The sequence below is a fragment of the Adiantum capillus-veneris genome, chromosome 19, assembly GCF_014529385.1.
Source record: "Adiantum capillus-veneris isolate H3 chromosome 19, ASM1452938v2, whole genome shotgun sequence".
Lineage (NCBI taxonomy): Eukaryota > Viridiplantae > Streptophyta > Polypodiopsida > Polypodiales > Pteridaceae > Adiantum > Adiantum capillus-veneris.
Window position 1 is genome coordinate 142,116,681 of NC_140949.1, and position 26,180 is coordinate 142,142,860.

Here is a 26,180-nt window from a genome sequence, read left to right on the forward strand (position 1 = left end):
CTACAATCTTTTAACAGTAAAATATCCTAAAAAAGAGATTAATCATTAAAAATAAGAAAATAGTCCAATTAGCAACATCCCTCTAGCTTCTAAACATATACCTCCAATATCTCGGGATAAGTTGCTAATTCCTCCTGCGTCATCCACTGAGCATCTAGATTCGAATAGTTCTTAAACTTAACCAAATACTTCCATGTTATCTTTCCGGATTTGAGAGACCCCTCCTCATGACTTACTATCTGCTCTGGTTGGAGTATTTCTTCTGTTTCCTCAACCTAAGGAGGTTCCTCAGCACTAGGCTAGCTTGGAGGCGGTCCCACATACGGCCGGAGTAAACTCACATGGAAAGTATTATGGATCTTCCAATTAGGCGGTAGCTCTAATCGGAAAGCGACATCATTCACTTGCTCAGTGACCTTAAACGGCCCATAATAACGGGTAGAAAGTTATACCACCTTCCCCTTATGAGACCCTTGTTTCTAAAGTCTTGCCTTCTCAAACTTGAGTAAGACTAACTGTCCGACTGTTAAGTCTAGATTCCTTCTGTGCTTGTCTGCTGCTTTCTTTTGCTTTTCCTGAGAGCGTAGAATAGCTCTCCTAACTTGCCCGTAGGCGGTGTCCAAATCCCAGACAAATTCATCTATTGCAAAGATCTTATCCTTTGTTAAAAGGATGGGTGGACGCAAAGGCTTACCATAAAGAATCTCAAAAGGTGCTTTCCCCGTCGATGAGCGTATGGTATTGTTATACGCATACTCGACAAGAGGCAAATATTTCTCCCAGTCAGATTGCCGGTCTGACACATAAGCTTTTAACATATCCAATACTGTGGAATTGGCTATCTCACTTTGCCCGTCCGTTTGAGGATGGTAGGCAGATGAAAAATTCAGCTTCGTACCAGGATTATCCATCAAGGCACGCCAAAATTTTCGTGTCGTGCGAGGATCTCGATCACTCACAATAGACTTAAGCATTCCATGATGCTTAAAGATCTGTGCTGCAAAAACCCTAGCCATATGATCTGCTTTGATCGTTTTCTTGACTGGTATAAAGTGTGCTTGCTTGCTAAACCTGTCCACAATGGTCCAGATCGCGTCATTTCCAGTCTGAGTTCTAGGGAGGTCCATGATGAAGTCCATGGCAATACTTTCCCAAAACCAAGCATTCCCTGACATACTTATCAATGTCTGCTTTAAGACTAGGCCAAAAGAAATATCTTTCCATTGCTAAGGTCGTAGGGAGAATACCCCGATGACCCGCATAAGGCAAAGCGTGTGCTTCATCCATGATCTTCTTTCTTAATGGTTCCGCCACACATATGGCTTGATGGTGATAGAGATAACCGTCCCGAATAGAATAGGGAAACTCATTCTCTCCACGATGTAGCTTTCCCCAGATGGTGGAGAAGTCTGGATCATTCGGATATAAATCCGGTAGTGCTTCTAATTCTTGGTGATACACCGAAGTGATAGCGTTCACCCTTGGCTGCCTAGACAGTGCGTCTGCGACTACATTCTTACTCCCAGCCGTGTGAAGGATCTGGAAGTGAAACATAGACAAAAAGTTTGCCCATCTCATCTGCTTCTCAGATAGTTTCCTTTGCGTAAGAAAATACCGCAAACTCTGGTGATCAATCTTGATCACAAAATCCGCTCCTAGAAGATAGTGCTTCCAGTTGGATAAGGCGTGAATCACAGCCGTCAGTTCCTTTTCGTAGATTGATGCATGCAACTCTGCATCCTTAAGCCGTCTGCTTTCATAAGCCACTGCATGGCCTTCTTGGTTTAACATTGCTCCGATGCAATCGCCTGAAGCATCACAGTGAACCTCAAATGGTTTCCTCAAGTCAGGCACTATCAAAATAGGTCCATGGCTTAACGAGTACTTGAGCCGATCAAAAGCTCCTTGTTGTCTCCATCCCCATCAGAAAGGAATCTTCTTCTTTGTCAAGTCATAAAGTGGTCCTGCTACATGAGCAAATCCTCGAACAAACCTTCGATAATACGAACATAATCCGAGGAAACTACGTACATCATGTACCGTAGTGGGAATAGGCCAATCTTCTACCACTCGGATCTTGGCAGGATCCATACTCACTTGATTGTGAGAGACTATATGGCCGAGATAGTGTATCTCTGAGAGAAAGAACTCGCTCTTCTTTGCATTCACATGCAACTCATGCTTTCGCAATTCTTGAAACACTAAGTCCAAGTGCTTCCGATGTTCCTGTTCTGACTTAGAGAAGATGAGTATGTCGTCAAAGAATACTCCCGTAAAAGCTCGATACGGGCTGAAAATGCGGTCCATCATGCGATTGAACGTCGCAGGAGCATTTGTCAAGCCGAAAGGCATTACCAAAAATTCATATAGTCCAAAGGTTGTGCGGAAAGCAGTCTTATGGACATCCTCAGGGGCGATCCGTATCTGATGATACCCACTCTTCAAGTCTATGCGACTAAAGACACTTGCACCTTGCAACTTATCAAGTATATCATCAATCCGAGGGATCAGAAAGCGATTCTTGATTGTGATCTTGTTTAAAGACCGATAGTCTATGCACATTCGAAACGTGCCATCTTTCTTCTGCACCAGTAGCACTGGAGAGCAGTAGGGTGAAGCACTTGGCCGTACTAACCCTTTCTCTAGAAGCTCGTTGACTTGCTTCAAAATTTCCTCTTACTGAGCAAGACTTACCCGATAAGGGGTTTGATTGGGAGGCGAGCTACCCGGTATGAGATCTATGCGGTGATCTTCCGGGCGTACCGGAGGGAGTTCATCAGGAAGTGTTTCTGTGAAACAATCTTTGTACTTTTCAATAAATTGAAGACGCTTCCCTTTCTCCATTTCTGTGTTTCCTTGAACATCTGGAATTTAGTTCCAGCTTGGTAGTGCGGGTTCCTTCCTTGCTTTCTCTTGCCTCGTAGAGGCTTGCTCTTGCCGTTGCTGCTTTAGCGGGCAATCAGGTTTCATATGTCCTTTCTCGCCACAGTAGAAGCATCTTCCTTCTTCTCTGAAAGTTTGAAGTTGAGTAGGAGAAAGATACTTAGTTCGCTTGCCAGTGCCCTCTGGCTTCTAAGAATGATCATCGTCTCTAGCTGGAGGACGTTTTCTTCCTTGGCCCCCATGGTCATCATAGACCCCTCTTTCCCTTGCACGGTAAGTGCTATGCTCCATCTTTCTGGGCGTCCCAGTTGAGTGCAAATCCTCACCAATGATTGCTGACTCCATCATCCTCTGAAGAGTATCATGCGCATACACCTTCATACTCTTTCGAAGCTGCGGTTGGTGGAGACCCGCTTCGAACTTTCTTTTCTTTTCCTCGTCGGCAATCTTCATGAAGGGAGTGACCTTCAGAAGAACCGACCAATACTTGTCCACATAGGTCGTTACTTTTTCATGTTCCTCCTGGGCAAGCCACTCCCATTCCTTCCGTATGTCCTGCTCGAAGTCAGGTGGAAGAAATTGTTCATAAAATTCAGATTTGAAGCTCTCCCAAGTTCTGGCCTGAGAACCTTCCAGAATCTTGGCTAGCCACCAATTACTTGCCGTTTCCTTGAGGTGCATCCCCACATGGCGTAATTTGGATCTTTCTGTGAAGTGCCCATTGGTAAAGGCGACTTCAAACTGTCTGATGAAGGACGGTGCTTTGGAGATGTCTCTCCGTCCATCGTAGGTTTCGAACTTGATGTCTTTGTCGCCCGATTTGAAGACTCTCATGCGATGTTGAGACTTGCGACCATGCTTCTTGAATCGAGGCTTATCTTTAGGTTGATGAAGAGTAGTAGTAGTAGCGGCTTCCTCCTTCTGACGAGATGATCGAGAAGTAGGAGTATAATCAAGAGAGTAAGATGGAGATGAGATAGAGATGTCCTTGCTCTCGTCTAGCAAAGAGAGCACTTTTTCGAGACCTTTCCTTGGAGTAGGCCGTTCATTACAATCCGAAGATCCTTTGTGCACCTCGGCACGTTCTTCTTATCTTGCCACCTGTGGTCTCAAGCCAACAGTGTTGCCTGGATGCTTGACTGCATCAGTTCCATTCGTTTTCTTCATTCCGCCCAAAAGCTTTTGGACGTCTGGCAACAGTAAAATTTGTTGCAACTCCGCAAGCTGAGCTTGCACTTGTTGAAGCTCCTCTTCAACGCTTCTCCCTTGGCTCGGCATGGTTCTTCCCGTTCTTCCCGGAATCGTCCTTCTTTGCAGAGAAAGAGAGGAGTCCGAGCTCTGATACCACTGTCACAAAACGGAAGCGTACACGAGCACTTAGAAAATCTGAAAATTATAATTCTTTGAAAACATGAGAGAAGGAAGAAGATCGACACAGTATTGGGGACCAGAAGATAGGCTGGTCCCCCCCCGTAAAGGGTATTCTTTTATTCAGGGAGAATTCTTATACAAGCACGAGAACCCGAGGAAACCCCTCCGTTCTGTAATCTTAGACCCGAAGGTCGTGCTTTCCCGTAAAGGGCTTGGGCACAAGGCCGTTCCTTCCCGTAAGGGACTTAGGCGCAAAGCCGTGCTTTCCCGTAAGGGACTTAGGCGTGAAGCCGTACTTTCCCGTAAGGGACTTAGACGTGAAGCCGTACTTCCTGTGAAGGGCCTTCCCGTAAGACGGGAGATTCCTGCAAAACAAACCACACAAACACGCGACAACAATTCGTATGGCGAATCCACAATAGATACCTGTCGCTCTTGCGCGGGAAAAAGCGACTTCCGTGCTTCGTAGTCTCGCGATCTCTTGCGGCAGAGTCTTCTCTTGCTGACGTTGGTACCCCACGTGAGTGAGGGCATGTGGTGCTTTTATAGCTCCCTGGCCACGGCACGAATAACTGCTCCCGTTTTTTTTTTGTTTTTTTTTTTAATGCGATTCTACCCGAAATAGGGAGAGAGAATTCGCTGGCTGGTTTTGTTGCTTTATCTTCTAAGTGGCTGCCCACTTATTAAGTGGGCGGCCGGCATATTTTAAAATTGGTCTGAACCTGCCCAAAAACTCAATAAAACCTTATAAGTTAAAACCAATGCACTTAACAACACTTCCCAGGCGTCCCTGGATGCAACCACATGCACGAATGCAATGCAAACATAGATTCCTCGCGGGAAAGCGTCTGCCTTCCCGCGATTGTTCCTGCTTTTCGTAAAATGCTTCATTGTACCCATCTTTATTCTTGTGCTTGCGTTCTTACGCGTATTTTCTTACTCAGTTCGGATTTATCATTTCCTCCTTAGCCTACGGGATGCCCCCTTACTGATGCACCCGTCACCCATCATGTGACGCATCAGGGGCACTCGTAACCCGGCCCTTTTCACCGAACTTACGGAAACTCCTTCGTGATGTTTACCGTCACCCATCAAATGACACATCAGAGTTGTCCGTTCTTGATGGCAGTTCCTGTAGCTACAATCTTTTAACAGTTCTTAGTGCACACAATAAAATATCCTAAAAAAGAGATTAATCGTTAAAAATAAGAAAATAGTCCAATTAGCAACAATCACTCTATTCGGCTCTTTCACAAGGAGCAGGAAGTGGAGCTTCGTGGTCTCTTCACTACCAAACCCATTATATTGGTCTCTGCTTTACAAGTCAAACACCTGGTTCGAAAACGTGATTGTGCTACTGCATTAATCATGTTGCGAGATGTCAAACCGAGTGCAAAAGAGTCATGTGAAGAACAATCTAAATCCTCGTCAAAACTTGCTTATTTGCAACAACCCTTCTTTCAACCCCATCTGGACTTATTTTCCGATGAGCTACCAACAACTTTGCCTCCTCGCCGTTCTGTAAATCATCCCATAGATTTGATCCCCGGCTAACCTCCACCAATTCGAGCCCCTTATCGAGTTTCATACTCGGAATCTCAAGAGATATAGCGGAAACTAGAAGATTTGCTGGATAAAGGTCATATTTGCCCAAGCAAAAGTTCCTTTGGAGCTCCTGTCCTGTTGGTCAAGAAAAAGGATGGGTCTATACGTCTTTGCATCGACTATCGTACTTTGAATAAGTTGACAATCAAAAACAAGTTTCCCTTGCCTCGCATCGACGAGTTATTTGATCAATTATTGGGTGCAAAGATCTACTCCAAAATTAATTTAAAGTCACGGTATCACCAAATTCGCATTCGCATTGGTGATGAGTACAAGACAGCTTTTCACACAAAGTACGGTCAATATGAATTTTGGTATTACCATTCGGGTTAACCAATGCCCCAGCCTCTTTCATGACGTTGATGAACGGAATCTTCGGTCCTTACTTGGACAAGTTTGTGATCGTATATTTGGATGATATTCTTGTTTTCAGTCGAGCGGTGGCTGTCACAAAGAACATTTTCAGATTGTCTTCCAAATTCTGCGAACCAATGTGCTATACATCCACAAAAAGAAAAGTGATTTTTTCAAGAATCGGGTGGAATACCTTGGTCATATTATTTCTACTAATGGCGTTGCAGTAGATCCCAAGAAGACACAGGTCATTGTGGATTGGCCTTTACCGCTCACTATCTCAGATGTGCATCCTTTTTTGGGACTTCCCAATTTCTATCATACCAAGGTGCACAAGTTCTCAGATATTGCAACTCCTTTGACTGAGCTTACCAAGCAAGATAAACTTCAATGGTCTAAAGAAGCAGAACAGTCGTTCAAAGCTCTTAAACATGCCTTGACGACAACTCAAGTCTTGGCTATGCAGATCCCACTCAACCTTTTCAGGTAATGACAGATGCGTCAGATCGTGCTTCTGGAGGTGTTCTTATGCAGAACGAGCGTGCCATTGCTTTTGACAGCCGCAAGTTTTCAGCCATTCAAATGAGATACCTAGTTTATGACAAGGAATTCTTGGCCATTGTAGATGCTTACCGCACTTGGAAACACTACCTTCTTGGCGCAGATTCCGTTGTTCAGACAGATCATCAGTCGACACATCATCAGTCATTAACATACATTTTTACTCAACCAGTAATGAATCCTCGTCAAGGACAATGGATTGAGTTCTTGGCAAATTTTCATATGATTATTCAATACGTGCCAAGCCTTGCAAATGCAGTTGCAAATGCCTTAAGTTGCATGCCTCGCGCTACTAACTTTGCCATTTCTAGTGTACAGATGGAAATACCTGCTTGTTTCAAGCATGAGTATTCATATGACTATTCAATACGTGTCAGGCCTTGCAAATGCAGTTGCAAATGCCTTAAGCCGCATGCCTCACGCTACTAACTTTGCCATTCTAGTGTGCAGATGGAAATACATGCTTGTTTCAAGCATGAGTATTTGACAGATAGGGATTTTGCCCGCATTTCAAGCTCTTAAATCCTGTACTCCTTCTCCTGCAGAGATGAATATGTTTGCAGCTTACACCATTGTTGATAACTTGCTCTATTACATTGATCGCATTTGTGTTCCTCACAATGCGCCATTGAGAAAGATTTTGATTCAAGAGCATCATGAAGTCCCTTTTGCTGCCTTCCCAAGCATCAACAAGACATACAGATTGTTGTCCGCAACATATTTTTGGCCACAAATGCAGCAAGATGTTATCAAGTTTGTCAAAGCTTGTCATTCCTGTCAAGCAATGAAGACTTCTCGACAGCTTCCTCAAGGTTTACTTCAACCTTTACCAGTACCTCATGAAAGTATCAGCATGGATTTTATCACTACTTTGCATCGTTCCCAAAAAGGCAATGCACAGATTCTTGTAGAGGTTGATCGGTTTTTCAAGACGGCACAGTTTATTCCTTGCAAGAAGGCTGCTTCGGCCCCAGACGTTGCGCAATTGTTTGTGCAACACATTTTCAGATTACATGAGTTGCCAAAGTCTATTGTTTCAGATAGAGATCCAAAATTCACAGGACATTTTTGGACATCTCTCTTCAAATCTCTTGGTACAAATTTGCTATTCAGCTCAGCATACCATCCTCAAACTGATGGTCAGAAAGAAAGAGTGAATCAAATTTTGGAAGAAATGCTTCGACATTACATACAAATTCGATTGGGGTCATGGAAAGAATATTTGTCACTTGTAAAGTTCGCATACAATAACTCTATCCATTCAGTAACTGGCATGACTTAATTCCAAGCAGCATATGGACATACTCCTCTTGTACCGACAAACTTTGTTCTTCAACACAAAGTAGCTCTAGCTGTCACCAGTGTGTGATACTATCTATCATTTTTGTTGATTTCTTTCTTATTATTTATTTACTTTCACTTTTTGGAAACACCCCTCGAGAAATCTAACTGCCCTGCATTGCATAGCTAGTGTGGAACTGTCCAGAGGGAGTCCAGGCCTGAGGGCAAGAGAGCACTAAGGTTGGACAAGGACTATGGTTAGCCAAACTGGGGTCATTGACTAGCCAAAGTGGAATCCTTTGCTACAGAGGCTACATTTCAGTTATGGGTGTGGTTGCAGTGTACAAAGGGGGTCAGATGACCTAGAAAGATACAATGGCAGCATCTCCTAAAATTTAGGGAACTGCTATTTTCGGACTTGAAAAAGTGTCCGCGTCATTACCTCCGGTATGACTAGGGGGACATTTTATTACTCTGCCGCGAAGTCAACTGGGCAACCGGTCAAGATATTTTTAAACGGCGAACCCGAAACAGGAAAATGCTTGTAAATGCGCCAAGTGGCACATTTCTGTGCACTTGCCTTCTCAAGGAAGAAGTGGCGCTGAATTTTAAGATGGGAGAGGCTCATTTGCAGATTTTGTCACAGGTTAAGAGCTATGGAGTGCTTCCTTTCCCTCCTATGTACAGTGCGGTGCCAAGACTCAAGAGTGATGCCCTGCACGCTACACACTGCCCTCTCTCTCCCCTATGGCAGTATGTTATGCCCCTCTAGTGGGCTTTTCAATTGACCAATGTACAGTTGTGCGGGTTCATGCGCGATTGCCGAGGCAAGAGCCTCTTGCACAGGTACTGGATTAGCTAGCGGCTAATCCCCCGCAGGTACAGGTGAATTCGGAGAGGTTTCACGCCAGAAATCTCGTTCGATTCAAAGGGCAAGTAGCCCTACAGGTGCGGGAGCTCGAGGACTTGCCACGGATGCGATCGGCACGCAAAACGGAGCCCGAAACAGTAAATTACAGCCTGCTGTGTATTTTTGCAGGTTTAGGGTTTTGGCCCTAAACGGTCCCTAATATCCCCAGGAGGTTCGGGGACGCGAGGGGACCGCTGTACAGGTGATCTGGCGCATTTTCGGGGCTGAAAACAGGGAATTCAGTGTGCTGCAAATTCTCGCCAGGTTTTGCGAAGTGCCCGTATGCGTCGGGAAAGTCATTCAATGTGTGGGAATACTGGCTGTGAAGGGTCCTAGTACAGTTATGCTACCGAAATCGGGCCGGAACAGTTGAAATTCAGCCAAGCTTGTGCGGGGCAGCTCGTAGGGAACCACAGCGTTTATTCCCTCTTATAAACAATAAAGAAATACCGAAAGGGGCGCCTAAGTTAGGGGCCAATCTGGTGTCGGTCTACTCATACAGGTGCAATCTAGCAGCCTGTATCCCTCTCCCCTTTGTTGTGTCTTGAAAGTACAGGTAAAGTGGGCGACAAATTAAATGGGTGAAAGCAAATAAGGATTAAGTCTAAAGTCTACCGCCCTTTTGGATTGAAAAGGCCGGTTTCATGGTTCCATCGACGGGATTAAATCACTTTTTCCCATAGAAGTGAGCCTTGGTCAGTTTGGGCTTGAAGACACAGGGGATCATAGACCAGACACAGGGAATTGCAAGTATGGCTGACAGACCAGATGATGTGACTGAAGAGGTTTCCTCTTCGCAGGGTCAACAGACACATGAAGTGGGTGAGTCTTCAAGACCACCACAGACGGATGATGATATATTCAGGACCCAGTTGGCTACTGTTGTGGCTATGTTCACACAAGTAATGCAGAACCCGAGGGTTTTAGCCTTTCTGCAACCTTCTCTTCCGTCTCAGCAAGTTGGGTCACTAGATCATATTCAAAAGCCTGTTAAGGCTCGAGCACAGGTGATTCATACTGCAAAGTCAATGGAAACACCTGTACACTTGACGGAGAACATGCAGTCTCCACAACCTGTGTCTAAGGTGCAAGAACAGGTGGCTGAGATGCCAGTCTTTCAAGCTGTACCAGTTCAGCCCGCCACCTTTCAGCAGCCTATAGCTGGTTTTAATGGGCAGGGAAGCAACCTACAGGCTATGCAACAAGTCTTCCCACCACCTTCAGTACACCCTGGCTATTTTGGAGGTGGATCGGTATTCCAGAGCATGGCTGGTCATGCACCTGGAAATCAGTTTTACACGCCATGAACAGTGTTCGGGGGTGCTCAAACGATGATGCCTAACCCCATGTATGGTGTCACGGGCATGCTACAAGGGTTTCAAAGCACTCAGGGCCAATTTGGGATGCCACAAGCAAATTTTGGTATGGCTGGAATTACAAATCAGCAGCCAAATATGGCATTTCCAAGTCAACTTAATTGCGGTCAGGGAACACAAATGAACCCTAACAGTGTTCCCATGTTTCAGTCACTTCCATATGACAACTTAGCGCCGCTGGAGAGGCCAACTCCGTACAAAGAAGGTGGCAAAGGTGTCACATTCACGACCTTTACAAGGTTTGATGACAGGAAGAAGGCTCTCTCATTCCTCCAGCAGTTTGACAAGGCCTATGCAGGGGGAAACTTTACAGAGGCTTCAAAGGTCCGCAAGGCAGCCACTTTCTTGACAGGAAATGCGGGACAATGGTGGACAACTTTATTGCTGCAAGGGCAAGCTCCGTCCACATGGATTTACTTCAAGCATATTTTTGCAGCAGTATGGTTATATGATGACTTTGAAGCAGATGTCATGACAGAATGGCACCAACTTAATGCTGCCACTTGCAAGAATCTGGATGACTACAATCGGAAGTTTTGGAAAGCTCTACTTCCAGTAACTTCCTATAGGTTTGTGCCATTGACAGAACAGATTGAAAAATACTGTTGTGGCCTACCCAAAGGATTGAGAAAGTACTACAAGAAGACCAAAGTCACTACTTTGACGCAGCTCATCGAGGTAGCAAACACTGGCAATGGTTTGCTCAAGGGAGAAGATTGTGAATTCAATACTGGCGTCAAGGAAGGATCAGCCAAGAAAAATTCAGTGAAGAAGCACATTCCCAATGAGGTTCCTAAAGGGACTCAGGAGCCGGCCAACGTAGGGAAAGGCAAAGCTACCGCTGAATCAGAAAAGGGACCTGCAAAGAAATGGAAAAGACGTTTTTCTCGCAAGTCGGAAGAGCAAAAGAAGGTCTTGAGGTCAAAGAACAAATGCTTTATCTGTGAGCAGCCTGGCCACAATTGTCCTACAAAGAAAAGGCCAGCTGATTCTGAAGACAAGGAGGACAGGAAAGGAAAGAAGCCCATGGCTGGTCTAGTGCCAGATATGGTGGGCGACAAGCCAAATTCAGATGCAAGTCAGCTTTGCAGAGCATGGGGAAAGGTCAGGGATCAAACAGTGCTTATCTTCTTTGATCCAAGTGCCAAAGCCAACATCATTTCCCCAGAATTGGCTTCAAAGTTGGGAATCAGACCTGAAGAGATGGGGTATACAGCAGAGGCAGGTTTGGCATGTCCTGGCCATACACAGGCTGTGACACCCATCATCGGAAAGTTGCGCCTACATATCCAGTCCTATGTAGATGCTGAAGAATTTTACATCATGCCATTGGACAGATGTGATGTGTTGTTAGGTATTCCTTGGTTGTTTCGTGTACAGGGAATCATGGATGCCTACAACAAAAATATCACTGTACAGAGCAGGGGAAAGACTCACATTCTGGGTGTAAAGCTTAAAGGAGAGTCTATTCCCACTGTATCAGCTTCTGCTATTACTTCTGTAATGAAAAAGCATCTTTCTGCGTACTTGGTTTTTGCACGTGAAGTGTCAGATTGTGATGAATCAAATTTATTCGTGCTAGATAAAGAAAGGTCAATGTTTTTACAACAGTATAGTGATTGTTTTTCCGATTCATTACCGTCTCAATTACTGCCAGAGAGACCCGAGGACCATGCGATAGATTTGGTGCCAGGCAATAGCCCACCAAATAAGCCTCCGTACAGGGTTAATGCGGCTCAGCAGAAAGAGATAATGGGCCAAGTACAAGAGCTGTTAGAAAAGGGGCTGATTCAGCCCAGTTCATCTCCATTCTGTTCTCCAGTGTTGTTGGTGCAGAAAAAGGATGGCTCATGGCGTATGTGCATCGACTACCGTGCACTGAACAAGAATACCATCAAGAATAGGTTCCCTATACCTAGAATTGATGATATTCTGGATAAATTAGAAGCAGCAGCTATGTTTAGCACGATAGATCTAAAGAGTGGGTACCATCAGATCCGCATTAGATCATAGGATGTGCACAAGACTGCTTTTAGAACAACGTTTGGCCTTTACGAATTTTTAGTGATGCCCTTTGGTCTCACAAATGCTCCTGCTACGTTCAATCGGATGATGGACAAAATTTTCCGTCCACACCAACAGTTTGTTGGTACATTCTTTGATGACATGATAGTCTACTCAAAGAATGAAGAGGAGCATAGGCATCACTTGGCCATTGTGTTCAAAGAGCTACGCAGTCATAGGTTGCTCATCAATGCAAAGAAAAGTGAGTTTTTTCTGGAAGAGATTCATTTTCTGGGACACATTGTCTCAAAGGATGGTGTCAGAATGGATCCTGCAAAAGTTGAAGCGATCAAGTCATGGCCAGATTTAAAGACGGTGCACGATGTCCGAAGTTTCTTGGGACTATGCTCCTATTACAGAAGGTTTATCCGAAATTTCGTTGAGATTGCTTCACCTTTACATGCTCTTCAAAAGAAGGCAGTCACCTTTAGATGGACACAGAAAGAGATTTCAGCTTTTAATCTCTTAAAGGAAAAGATGACTTCAGATCCAATCATTGTGTTGCTAGATCTTAGGAAGTCATTTGTGGTCTAGTGTGACGCCTGTGGTAGTAGCATTGGTGCAGTGCTAATGCAAGATGGCAGGGTAGTAGCCTATGAGAGTAGAATTTTGCAAGGGCCAAAGATGACCATGCAGGTCTATGAGAAAGAGTTACTGGCCGTGATTCATGCGCTCTTAAGTTGGAAACACTACCTGCTAGGTGCAGACTTTGTTGTCCAAACGGACCATCAGACCTTGCGATACTTCTTGACACAGGCAAAGTCATCTAAGAAGCATATGCGATGGGCAAATATCTTGTCCATGTTCCACTTTCAGATTGTGCATGTGGAAGGCAAGAAGAATGTTGTGGCTGATGCCTTGTCAAGGAAGCCACAAATTTCAGCTGTGTCAATTCCTTATCATCATGAACTTGATGATATGAGGCAATGATGAAGATTTTGCAAGGGTCTTCGAGCAGCTAATGGATGGACAACGTCATGAACACTATCTTCTCAGAGATGGGTTCATGATGATGCATGGCAGATTGTGTGTCACAAAGCCATTGCGACGCAAAGTTATGGAAGAGTCATGTCCCACCGTATGCAGGGCATCGTGGTATCCAGTTAAAGCGGTTGAGACATTCTTCTATTAGCCTACATTGAGAAGAGATGTGGATGCCTTTGAGCGAAAATGCCTAATTTGCCAGAAGGTCAAGTTTGACAAGCAAAAGGCACCAGGGTTATTGCAACCACTACCTATTCCAAATAAACCATGGGAAAGTATTGCTATGGATTTTATCTTTGATCTTCCAAGAACGCAGACAGGAAACGATGGTATCTGGACCATCATTTGCAGATTTAGCAAGCAGGCTCATTTAATTCCGGTCAGGAAGAAGATAAAGCCAGATCAGATGGCACGCTTGTTTATGAGCAATATTTTCAAGTATCATGGCATGCCACAGTCGATTGTTAGCGACCGTGATCCACGCATGACAAGTTTGTTCTGGAGAGGCTTGTTTGAGAATATGGGCACCACGCTCAAATTCTCTTCGTCATTTCATCCTCAAACACATGGACAGTCAGAAGAAGCAAATTCTACTGTCCTAGATCTGCTTTAAGTGCTATGTCTCAGAGCATAAAGGAAAGTGGGAGCAGTATTTGCCATTGGTGGAGTATGCATACAATAATACAATGCATTCATCAACTGACAAGGCACCTTTTGAGATAGTTGAAGGTGGCAAGAAAGTTCCTCCCATACTGCATACAAAGGACAAGATATTTGAAGCAGATAAGTATGTTCAGGACATGGATGAAATGTACAAGAAGGTCAAAGTGGCCTTAGAAAAGACTCAGGCAAAGCAAAAGAAAGCAGTTGATCGTCACCGTCGTGAAGTGGTATTTTCACTTGGTGATTGGGTGCTTCTACGCTTTGAAAAGGCAAGGTTAAAGAAGATGAAGGGCAAGGAAAGACTGTTTCCAAAGCTCAACATGTGTTACTATGGGCCTTTTCAAGTGTGCGACATAATCAGTGATGTTGCATATAGGCTGAAATTGCATGACAATTGGAAGATTCACAATGCGTTTCATGTGAGTCTTCTCAGACCCTATGTGGGTGATGTGCCAGAAGATATGCCAGCTGAAGATCAGCCGGAAGTCGAGGAACTTGACGAGATCTTGGTCCCAGAACAGATTTTGGCACATAAAGCAAGAAAAGTGAAAGGCAAGGTTGCTAGGCATTACTTGGTGAAGTTCAGAAACTATCCACCAATGGATGCTAAGTGGATGGAAGAAGGTGAACTTGCAAAGTCACCAACTATGTTATCACTTTACCTTGAAGCCTTCGATTTGCAACCTACCTTGACACCTTGAGTTTCAAAGCTACATGGATTGTCAGTGTGACAATGGCTTCTGAAACAAATGATGTACATGGTATTTAAAGTGAGCTCAAATCAAATACATGTTACATGAATGTTAGAGCTGTACAGATTGTCAGTTTGGCAATTGCTCTTATGGAATGTCCAAAAGTTTGGTTAGTGCTATAGAAGTGAGTATTTCTTGTCAGTTTGTCAAGGATACAGTAATTGCTTCTATTAAAGGGTACATGTGTAACTGCATTCTTAAACTGTCGGTTTGGGTATGCTCGAAAGTGTTACTGGGCCCAACGTGTACTATAAGACAGTGGCAAAATGTGTGCCTACAATTTTGTCATTGGAAAGTTAGTGACTCAAAGCAATGGCAGAGTGCGAAGCTACCACTATGTCATTGGGACAGGGTTCACACGCAGGCAATACATGTGTCGACGAGGTGTTGAATACACCAGGGTTGACAATGAGCATGTATGTGTCATACATGTGTCGACAAGTGTTGAATACATCAGTGTTGACTGTGAGCATGTACGACATAGATGCAAACGAGGACGTTTGAGATTTCAAGAGGGGGGTATGTCACCAGTGTGTGACTACTATCTATCCTTTTTGTTAATTTCTTTCTTATTACTTATTTACTTTCACTTTTTGGAAACACCCCTCGAGAAATCTAACTGCCCTGCATTGCATAGCTAGTGTGGAACTGTCCAGAGGGAGTCCAGGCCTGAGGGCAAGAGAGCACTAAGGTTGGACAAGGACTATGGTTAGCCAAACTGGTGTCATTGACTAGCCAAAGTGGAATCCTTTGCTACAGAGGCTACATTTCAGTTATGGGTGTGGCTGCAGTGTACAAAGGGGGTCAGATGACCTAGAAAGATACAATGGCAGCATCTCCTAAAATTTAGGGAACTGCTATTTTGGGACCTGAAAATGTGTCCGCGTCATTACCTCCGGTATGACTAGGGGAACATTTTATTACTCTGCCGCGAAGTCAACTGGGCAACCGGTCAAGATATTTTTAAGCGGCAAACCCGAAACGGGAAAATGCTTGTAAATGCGCCAAGTGGCACATTTCTGTGCACTTGCCTCCTCAAGGAAGAAGTGGTGCTGAATTTTAAGCTGGGAGAGGCTCATTTGCAGATTTTGTCACAGGTTAAGAGCTATGGAGTGCTTCCTTTCCCTCCTATGTACAGTGCGGTGCCAGGAGTGATGCCCTGCACACTACGCACTGCCCTCTCTCTCCCCTATGGCAGTATGTTATGCCCCTCTAGTGGGCTTTTCAATTGACCAATGTACAGTTGTGTGGGTTCATGCGCGATTGCCGAGGCAAGAGCCTCTTGCACAGGTACTAGATTAGCTAGCAGCTAATCCTCCGCAGGTACAGGTGAATTCGGAGAGGTTTCACGCCAGAAATCTCGTCCGATTCAAAGGGCAAGTAGCCCTACAGGTGCGGGAGCTCGAGGACTTCCTACGGATGCGACCGGCACGCGAAACAGAGCCCGAAACAGTAAATTACAGCCTGCTGTGTATTTTTGCAGGTTTAGGGTTTTGGTCCTAAACGGTCCCTAATACCCCCAGGAGGTTTGGGGACGCGAGGGGACCGCTGTACAGGTGATCTGGCGCATTTTCGGGGCTGAAAACAGAGAATTCAGTGTGCTGCAGATTCTCGCCAGGTTTTGCAAAGTGCTCGTATGCGTCGGGAAAGTCATTCAACGCGTGGGAATACTGGCTGTGAAGGGTCCTAGTACAGTTATGCTGCCGAAATCGGGCCGGAACAGTTGAATTCAGCCAAGCTTGTGCGGGGCAGCTCGTGGGGAACCACAACGTTTATTCCCTCTTATAAACAATAAAGAAATACCGAAAGGGGCGCCTAAGTTAGGGGCCAATCTGGTGTCGGTCTACTCATACAGGTGCAATCTAGCAGCCTGTATCCCTCTCCCCTTTGTTGTGTCTTGAAAGTCCAGGTAAAGTGGGCGACAAATTAAATGGGTGAAAGCAAATAAGGATTAAGTCTAAAGTCTACCGTCCTTTTTGGATTGAACAGGCCGGTTTCACTAGCAGATCAATTGGTTCAAGAAATGCAAGATGTACTTATTCAAGTACGTCACAAGTTGGTTCATGTCCAACAAAAGTACCAAACACAAGCCAATAAGCATCGACGACATGCAGATTTCCAAGGAGATTTGGTCCTCTTATATGTAGCACCTCATCGCTACAAAACTGTGAAATCGGTCTATCCAAAGTTGCACCCTCGCTTCGATGGACCTTTCAAAATAATCAAAAAGTATAAGTTGTCAATTACAAATTGGACCTTCCACTCTCATGGGGAAAATTATCTTCTTATGCGCCTGAAATTGAAGATGAACAGATTATTCTTGTTCTAGAAAAGATCTTGATGTTCGTCAAAAAGAGACAAGACGAAAGATCACAACAAAATTTCTTGTTAAGTGAATGGATCTTGATGAGTCAGATTCCACTTGGCAGACGGATGAAGACATGCAACAGTATCCTAACCTTCTTCAAGAGTTCTTTGACAAGCAGATGACTTTCATTTAAACACGGGGTTTTAATTTAAATGGGAGGGAATGTCACGATTGTGACTTGTTACACTCTTCTTGATTCATTACAAATGCAGATGCGAAGTGTGACTAACCCGGGAGGACTCCTGTTCTCGAATGGTCACAACCCTTCGTTCAAAAGTCATACCTCTTCACCAACAGCCACACTCCTTCGACGACTCATCATGCCCCTTCGACCAATGGTTGTGCTCTTCATCGAATGGATGTGTCCATTCGCCTAAAGACATGTCTATTCGCCTAAAGAATGTGTCTCTTTAAGAAGGGTCGTACCTTTTCATAGCCTTGTAAACTGCCTCAAAAATATGATCACACAACTCATATGTGAATTGTGGTGTACTTGAACAGAACAAGATTGTTGTCCTAATGGAAGCATTGCCATCTAGCTTTGACTGACTAGTTACCATCATAGAGGAGAAGGACCCAACCCCCGACTTGCACGATGTGATCAACTTTTTACAATCTGAGGAGAAAAAGCAGACGAGAAACTCAATTTCAAGGCCAGGAGCACAATCTTGTTCCTCTTTGCAATAAAACTTGTTTTGAGTGTGGCAAAGAGGGGCATTAGCCAAAGATTGCCTCGTATCAAAAGACTGTAGCAGTTGAGGAAAGAAGGGACATCCTCCCTCCAAGTGCTTCAAGAAAAAAGAAGGCAGTACCAGTAGCAGTTTGAAGCCCTGAAGATCAAGACAAAGAAGAAAAAGAAGAAGAAGCCGACAATAGCCTTCTCGTTACTTGCGAATACAACTATGAAGACATTCTCTAGCTTGTTTTTTCCTTTACCTTCTAGTGTATGTTGTTGAAGATAGCTTGGATTAGCTTGGTATCTGTCATTATACATTTGTTCGAGGGGTGTCTCTCGGATTAAAGATATATTGTCTCCTAGAATAAGGATGGTCTCTTAGACTGGAGATGTCCTTTTGCTCCTGAATTGGAGTGTGTCAGAGATGTCAAATATCATAGTCTAAAGCCCAAGGGGAGGGTTGTTAAGTTTACGGGCTTTATCCTATGCTTTGGTATGTATTCTACCACATGCCTAGGTGACGATAATCATGTGGTAGCATGTGAAAAGCATACCTCAAGTGTGTAGGTACCCATGAGGGGCTTCTAGACAATATGGACTCGCCAAAGACTTAGTAAGAGTGCATAAAAGGGCCTTAAAGAGTACCCACGAGTTCTCTAGTGAAGTTGGGCTGATTTGGAGCCTCTTATGATGTCATGTATGATGCCAGATGAGATTCCTACTCTAGCTCTATATAATGAGCCTCTTTGTCCTCACTTTCTATCAATCTAGCTATCATTTTTGTGTCTACACTCTACTCTAATCTCAATTGTGTGATTAAGTTGTCATTAGCATCGTAATACCATGAATGGTTCTCATTTTTATCCTTCCTAATCCCTACCACAACATAGTTATACAACTTTGTCATGGTTGAGAGAGGAGCACCAAGATATAACAGCAAACACACATGAGCACCGAGAGAGAGGAGAGATGAAGAATGCTAGAGCAATAAATCTAGCCCAAAAAATTCAATAACTCAAGAAGCAATAACTTAACATTGGACAAAAATGAGCCTCCAAGGTCAGCCTAAGGACACAGTAGCACATTTTGGACCTGCTGAAACAACACGTTGTTTCTTGACCATTTTGGAACGTCCGAAACAGTGTATCAGAACATTCTTTTTACTAAGGCTGAAAATTATGTCCCTCTATTGATGTGCAAGTGCATTTCCTTTCGCAAGGCCTACGTATTTCTTCAAAACTATGTCTCTATGTCTGCACTATGTGTGCCTGCTCTAGTCAAACATGCAACTCTCGCTAATGGCCATACAAGCCAATTTCTCACATAAAATGTAACAAACTCTCCGAGACTATCATGTTGGCATCTAGTTTGCAACTTTTTCAAGCTTCTTACCACCTTTAGCAAGAAACCCGTAGCTTATTGCCATCTTTCTAATTATGGCAATGAACATTAGGAATTGCAAAGACTCTCAGACAGAAAACTTCATCATCTTAAAAACAAGAATCTAAAACATTGCTGCACAGACAAAACAGAACTTACATCCAGCATATGATCTAAGAAGGGGATTCCAGTATCACTTTGACAAACTCCGGTTCCATCAAGATTAATTCTCACGTTGACATCTGTCTCCTTTGTTTTCCTTCCCACTTCCCCAATCCGAGCTGTTGATGAGAAACGTCGTTAGCATTAATTACAGAATCTGATATAACATCTTCAACTCAATGTAGAGTAGCTTTGGACCAGGCTTTGGAGACTAGTGCTACTCATGTTCTTAAAGAATCACTCGTTTAAAAGTGCAGTATGAAGTTGTAAATATTTATGTGACAATTTTTGTTTTCTGATAGTTATGGGTGCTTCGTTTTCTATTCTCAGATAGTCCTTTTTCTTTGTAAGGTTTGGTGTTATTGAGATGTACTTAAAGAAACTATAGAGTCTCCGTGTTAGGTAAGATAGACTTGTGGTTTCTACAAAAAACTACATAAACACATATGTGTATGCAGTATGCAGTATTCCAAGATAAACATATTACACAAGAGCATAGTCTGGTTAGGATTGCTTGTATGGCTTACATATTGTCTAAGTTTATCCTGGCTTTGGAGCCGTTGATTGTTCTAGTTGTAATTTTTGTTCCATCTCTATAAACACGTTTTGCAAACAATTCCTTCCAGGCAGCACAAAGATAATAATGCAAACCTGGCTCATCCATCAAAATCGGAGCACCATTGGAGGCACAACAGGATATGGCTGTGTGTTGAACAGGGAAGGAACAATCTGTTGGACTTTGCATTTGCAGCAGTGCTGCAGGCTGCGCCCACAAAGACCTTGGTGGTGGTGTTGATGATGATGATGAATTCGATGTAAATGTCGACGAAGACAAGGAGGAAGAGCACACCAAGGTATGGCTGCGGGCAACCCCAACGCTGGAGCGGAAGCAAAATCTAGGACAATAAGGCCCCACTATGCAATCATCATCTGAGAGAGAAGAGCCGTTTGCGGGGGCAGTTGCTGCTGATGGTGGTCGCAAACAGGTTGCTAGCTTGAGGGCCAGGCAGCCATGCAGCAGATGCGTGGAAGAACTTGAAGAAGAAGATTGCAGAGAAGTGCTCTGATGCAGAGCTACCTGCATAACAGACATCGTTACGTAGTTGTCTTTAAGTGAGGGCGTTAATCTATAGAAAGATAGAGGGAGTACTATCTATCTGTCTATCTATCTATTTATGGGGAGCCATATTCAGGCAAGCCCGGTGGCACATGAAGAGAAGCATGGATGTGAGGTTGGTGACCCAGGAGGCCCAGGGTGGAGCCAGAAAACCAAATTCCTACTTACACGTGTCAACAAAGGCAAAGCTCATAGCACATTTGTTAATGCAATGCCCATGATTCTGAGCTAGGAACATTGTGCATGCAAATATGAACCACCATGCACCCACTCTTACCCCTCTTTGTTGCTTGGATAACCGTAGCATTCAAATGCATGGGGTAGCTAATTACTGAAACAAGGATGGTCAGAGTGATTTGGCCCATTCAAGTTTTTCTATCTCCGCATTTGGAGACCAAGGCATTACACACAACCCTCACATTCTAATAATCCCACCACCTTGCAAACAAAACTTACCTTGCATGCACATGTAGGCATCCATCAGTGAGCACAACCCTGCGTTTCACCCACACATGAGGTAGCTCGCATTCTTCCTTTGCTTTCAACTCTCACATTGTGAGCTTTTGTCCCTGCCATTGAGGGTGCTCAGTGACATGTTTTCCATATTTTACAACTTCATAATAACCCACAACCTTCATGAGAGTAGCAAAATAAGTCGAGAAGCTGCAAAAGTGTTGACTGGATATTATATGCTGAGGCGGATTCATGTTGAGTCAGATTATGTTGATCCAGATACTAATGAATCGGATGTTGAGTATGACGTTTGCTGGGTCGGAATATTTGTTGAGTCGGATTTTTGCTAGGTTGGATTTTGTTGAGTCTGATATTTTATGCCATGAACATTTTTGGGTTGGACAGTTATACATCAGTCGGTACTTGTATTTGGACGAGTTTTGAGTAGGGGAATGAGAGAGAAGCTTTAGCCATGGTATTCTTTGCTCTGTCTGATCTTTCTCTATGTTCTGTTTGCTGACTCTGAAGTTGTCTGACTGTGTCTTTTGCTGAGTCTCATTATGGAGTACTATCTATTCTCTGTTTGAGAGTATGTGTGAGAGAGAGATTCATGTGTTGTTGAACCCCAACACATTTGGTGATCCCACTGGGCCACTGAAGGTTTTGCCAACACATGGTGAACCTACTGCAATTGTTTGTTTGTTGTGTCTGACATTCTTGTCTTGTTGATTATAATTACCTACTGTAATGGTATGTTTGTTGGGTCTGATTACCTTTTGTGTCAGCATTCGAGGTTTGTGTTTGTGTTTCACGAGTGATGATGCAAGAACCTATCCCAAAGGAGAAATTGTTAGACCAAGGAGCGGAAATTCAAGAGCAACAGAGATGATGGATTTCAACCATCATGTTTGATTAGAAGCATTGTTGTAGATTCAAAATTCAGATTTTGCTACTATAGGATTCAAGTGTTGCAAATTTAGGTTGCTCAAATTTAGCAAGATGCTGCAGATTCAGGTTGCACAGATTTAGTTAGGTGCTGCAGATTCAAGCTGTGCAAAATGGCAAAAATTTGGATGATTTTGTAGAGACAAAAGAACAATTATTTGAAATCAAACAGAGAAATTTAATGCTGAAGCTGATGTTGATAATCAGATATATTGAAGCAAACAAACTCAAGGATGGTATCTTTTACTAAATTTTTCCAAACATATAAATACATCACTAAACTAAAATATCACAATCAGTTTAAGTAACCAATTAAGTGGACTACGTGAATCTCGATACAGCATCCGTGGCTCTCTGTTTAGCGACTTTAATGGGTCTCAGATTGGTGTGGTGCACCGATCTTGAGGGCTAAACATGATTGTTGTATTTTATGAAGTGAATGTTATGGGGGGTAAAAGAAAGAAAGAGAAATGTGAGGTTTGCATGAGTGAGAAGCATGAGGTGGATGATTGTCCGTGTGTAGTTGGTGAGTGCTCAAGAAAGATGCGTGTAGGAAGTGGTACATGGTGGATTTGTGCACAAAACTTCATAAAAATTAGCACAAAATTGCATAAAGTAACTTCCTATAACAAAATGGAAAGAGCCTTAGAGAAGCTAGATGATTTTGAAGATTACTTCGAGAATGCATATGAATGGCTAGATGATCATAAAGGGGATAGGCAAAAATCATGTTCTAGTAGAAAGAAGGTTTTCAAGTTGCAAAAAGCATGTGAAAAACTGAGGGATGCATATGAGAATGAGTTTCAAGGGGATTCAAGTGATGGTGATGATGATGATGATGGATGGATGGAGGATGGGTCATGTAATCCACCAAGTAGGGACACCAAAGATGGAGGATAAGGAGGTGCAAAAGTAGGTTGGCCAAAAGAGCTTAGAAGAGCCCCTAGATATCCCTAACCTACCACTAGCGTATACCCATGGAGTGGAAGAGGAAGATCCATTGCTTAAACTTATGTTGTTTGCATATGGAAAATTTTGTTAACCTATTTGTGAGGAGAATCATGTCATACATAAACATGATGGTGCTCACGTTATTCAAAGCCCACTTAAAGAGGTGGATAGTGAGATAAATGCAGAGGAGGGATTGCTAGAAATCAGATTTCCTAAAATTAGATTCGCTGAGAAGGAATTTCTAAAAAACATATCAAATCAACAGGAGTCTCAACCAAAAAGGTCCCTACATGTGAAAATGTTGCCAAAAGGTGTTGAAGGAACATTGAAGGACTTTACAAAGGCTGATTCTGATGATCAAAAAATTCAGATAAAAAATCAAACCACTATGCCAGATGTTGCGGATGATCAAGCGACTCAGAATTTTGGTTTTGAATGTTTTGAAGGACATATTTTGATGTCACGGGTCGATATCAAGCAAGGATATGTTTCAGTTGCAGAGAATTAGAAGAAGTAGATTGATTGTTGTTCCAATGTAAACATAAATGAATCAAAAAAGGTCTCACATATCAGATTGAGCATGAGGAATGTCAAGAGCAAGTCTTTGAGGAGTATAAAACGGGTTTAAAAGGTTTTGTGGAGCATGCAACGATGTTTGAACTGTAAAATGATGAAATTTCAATGCATGTGCATTTTGAAATTAATGTGGGACAAGTTGTTGTCAATCTAAGCATACTTTTGTTGAAAGATGTGTGTTTTAAAGCTGATGAAATAGTATAAGTGGATTCTTACAGGATGGACTATTAGATATGGATGGTGGACTATCAAAATTCAGATTTTTACGTGCTACAGATTTTGGAGTTGCAAATTGGGCAAAGAAGAATAGATTATAGGAATGTTCAAGTGGACTAAACAATTGGATTAGGTGGAATGTTCCTTTTATAGGAGGCTGATCTAATTTTGAAAATTTGGAGTTGGAAATTTTTCAATGGAATGACAGAAAGTTCACAATGCAAAAAGGCAGCAATACATCAGATCCATCAACAATGGAAAGTCAATCAGTTGTTGCAGTAGTGGGTATATCAAAAATCTACAGAGGAGCATTTTGTAAATGGAAAGTCAGTGGATACTCATAATTTTAAAGAGGATGTTCCGTTGGAGTTTGTGTAGAATTTTTTCGCCAAGTTGAAATTGTTTTTTACACCTCATCTTTGGAGTAGAGGATTCTCATTGAATTTTTGTTCCATAAGTTTATTTTGTATAATCTGATTTGGATGTATTTGTATTTGAGAGGTTCCCTACCTTGGCATGTTGTCAAAAAGTGGAGTACAATGATATGGATTGCACATGTAAGGTGGAAAAACATTTAAATTTTGAAGTGACATCAGAACAAGGACATGTTGTTGCAAAGGAAAATGGGATGGCTGTCAAGATGTTTGCAGATGTGCAGGAGTACATCAGTATGCAACAAATTCATCTAGAGACTCAGATGCAACAGGTAGCAAATTTTGGTGTATCTAAAGTTTTGCTGCAAAAACAAACTCAATTAATCAATAGCCTAAAATCAAAGATGGAATCTATGGAAGAGAAGCATACTCAGGAGCTACAGGAAATTCTGACACGGCATCATAGTGAAGTGGCAAAAGTTAAAATGTCACTTGGCATGTTTAAGGAGTGGATGAAAACTTTGGAGGTCAAAGTACAACTTGAGTTGGGGAGCAGCTAGATAGTAAGAACAAATATTGTAGGTCCAAAATCAAAAGCTCGATCAAAGGCTTCAACCATTGTTGGAGCTAGAGAAACAGGCATTAGGTCACGAAGATGCAGATGTAAATGGTGTGTTGATGTTTGAGGAAGATCTTTCGATTGTAAAATAGAAAATGGTAAAGAGCATGCAAGAAGTTTGGAAGACCATTAAGGTCCATGAGTAAAGAGCCAAAGAATTGGGGAAGCGGGTCTTTGATCAGAAGCAGCAAGAATCTGAGTAGGTCAAGAAGGTTCCAGAGCAAGGAGAAGGATCAGAAACACCTGTGGTTAAACAAAGAAAGCCAAAAACAATAAAGGATCAGTTTGGAGAAGCAATTGTGGAGGTACTTAAGAAGCTGGTTCCTGAGTCTGAACTATCGATGACTAATCCAGATTGTTGCAAAGATAAACAAAACCTATGAATGTTTTTTGATCAAGGGATGTGTGGATCCGAGTCGGATTTCTACAAAATCCACCACTGGGATGGGCCGTGTGTTGACTGGATATTATATGCTAAGTCAGATTTGTGATGAGTCGTTGAGTTAGATTTTTTTCGAGTCAGATTATGTTGATCCAGATACTTATGAATCAGACGTTGAGTCTGATGTTTGCTGAGTCAGAACATTGCTGGGTCGAAATATATGCTGAGACAGATTTGTGATGAGCCGGATTCCTGTTGAGTTAGATTTCTACCGAGTCAGATTTTTGCTGAGTCAGATTATGCTAATCCAGGTACTGATGAATCAGACGTTGAGTCTGATGTTTGCTGAGTCAGAACATTGTTGGGTCGAAATATTTGTTGAGTTGGATTTCTACTAGGTTGGATTTTGCCGAGTCTGATATTTTATGCCAAGAACATTTTTGGGTTAGACAGTTATAACCATCAGTTGTTGGTACTTGTATTTGGACGAGTTCTAAGTAGGGGAATGAGAGGGAAGCTTTAGCCATGGTATTCTTTGCTTTGTCTGATCTTTCTCTGTGTTCTATTTGCTGACTCTGAAGTTATTTGACTATGTCTTTTACTGAGCCTGATTATGGAGTAACTATCTATTCTCTATTTGAGAGTATGTGTGAGAGAGAGATTCATGTGTTGTTGAACCCAACAGAAAGCTACCATTTCTTCCCTTCATCAAAGCTCATGGGGTCAAGTGGGGCTTCATGACATTTAGTTTTCAGGTACTTCGGTTGAAGGAGATATGCAAGGAAGCAATCATTCCTCTTAAAGCACTCAATGCCAACCTTGTGCGTGCATGTACATGCGTGTGTGTGTGTGTGTGTGTGTGTGTGCACACGGGTGCAATGGAGGAAGGTGCTCACGAAAATTTCAAGACTCAAGACATTCTACATGCTTCGGGTGAAAGGTTGCAACAAAAGTGTGAGCACAATGCAAGCACAATTATAATTATGTAAGCTATGTATAGCTTACATTGTGCATGCATCAACACAATCAACATCCAACTTTATCTTGAACTCAGAAATGTTTCTATGATTGCACTCTTTGTTGCCACAATCCTCGGAATCAATTGAATAAAAATTAATAATGGCCTTGGTCTTATGATGATGTAGGATCCGACTGTG

The 26,180-nt window shown here is 42.9% G+C and overlaps 1 protein-coding gene and 1 pseudogene across 2 annotated transcripts in view; one reads left to right on the forward strand and one right to left on the reverse strand.

Annotated features, from left to right (window-relative positions):
• The window catches only part of LOC147434990 (uncharacterized), a 41,604-nt gene extending 21,054 nt beyond the window's left edge, over positions 1-20,550 (reverse strand). The window contains exons 1-2 of one of the 2 annotated variants that reach the window (XM_086491356.1): positions 20,042-20,550; positions 19,388-19,509 (exon numbers count right to left, since the gene is read on the reverse strand). In XM_086491356.1, coding sequence (XP_086347482.1) covers positions 19,388-19,509; positions 20,042-20,483 — 564 coding nt within the window. In that variant the 5' untranslated portion in view covers positions 20,484-20,550. The remainder of the gene's footprint in view (positions 1-19,387; positions 19,510-20,041) is intronic. The other variant, XM_086491355.1, reaches the window with a different exon arrangement.
• Positions 20,551-22,538: 1,988 nt separating this feature from the next.
• On the forward strand, positions 22,539-23,522 carry LOC147434991 (uncharacterized; annotated as a pseudogene).
• The last annotated feature ends 2,658 nt before the right edge of the window (positions 23,523-26,180 follow it).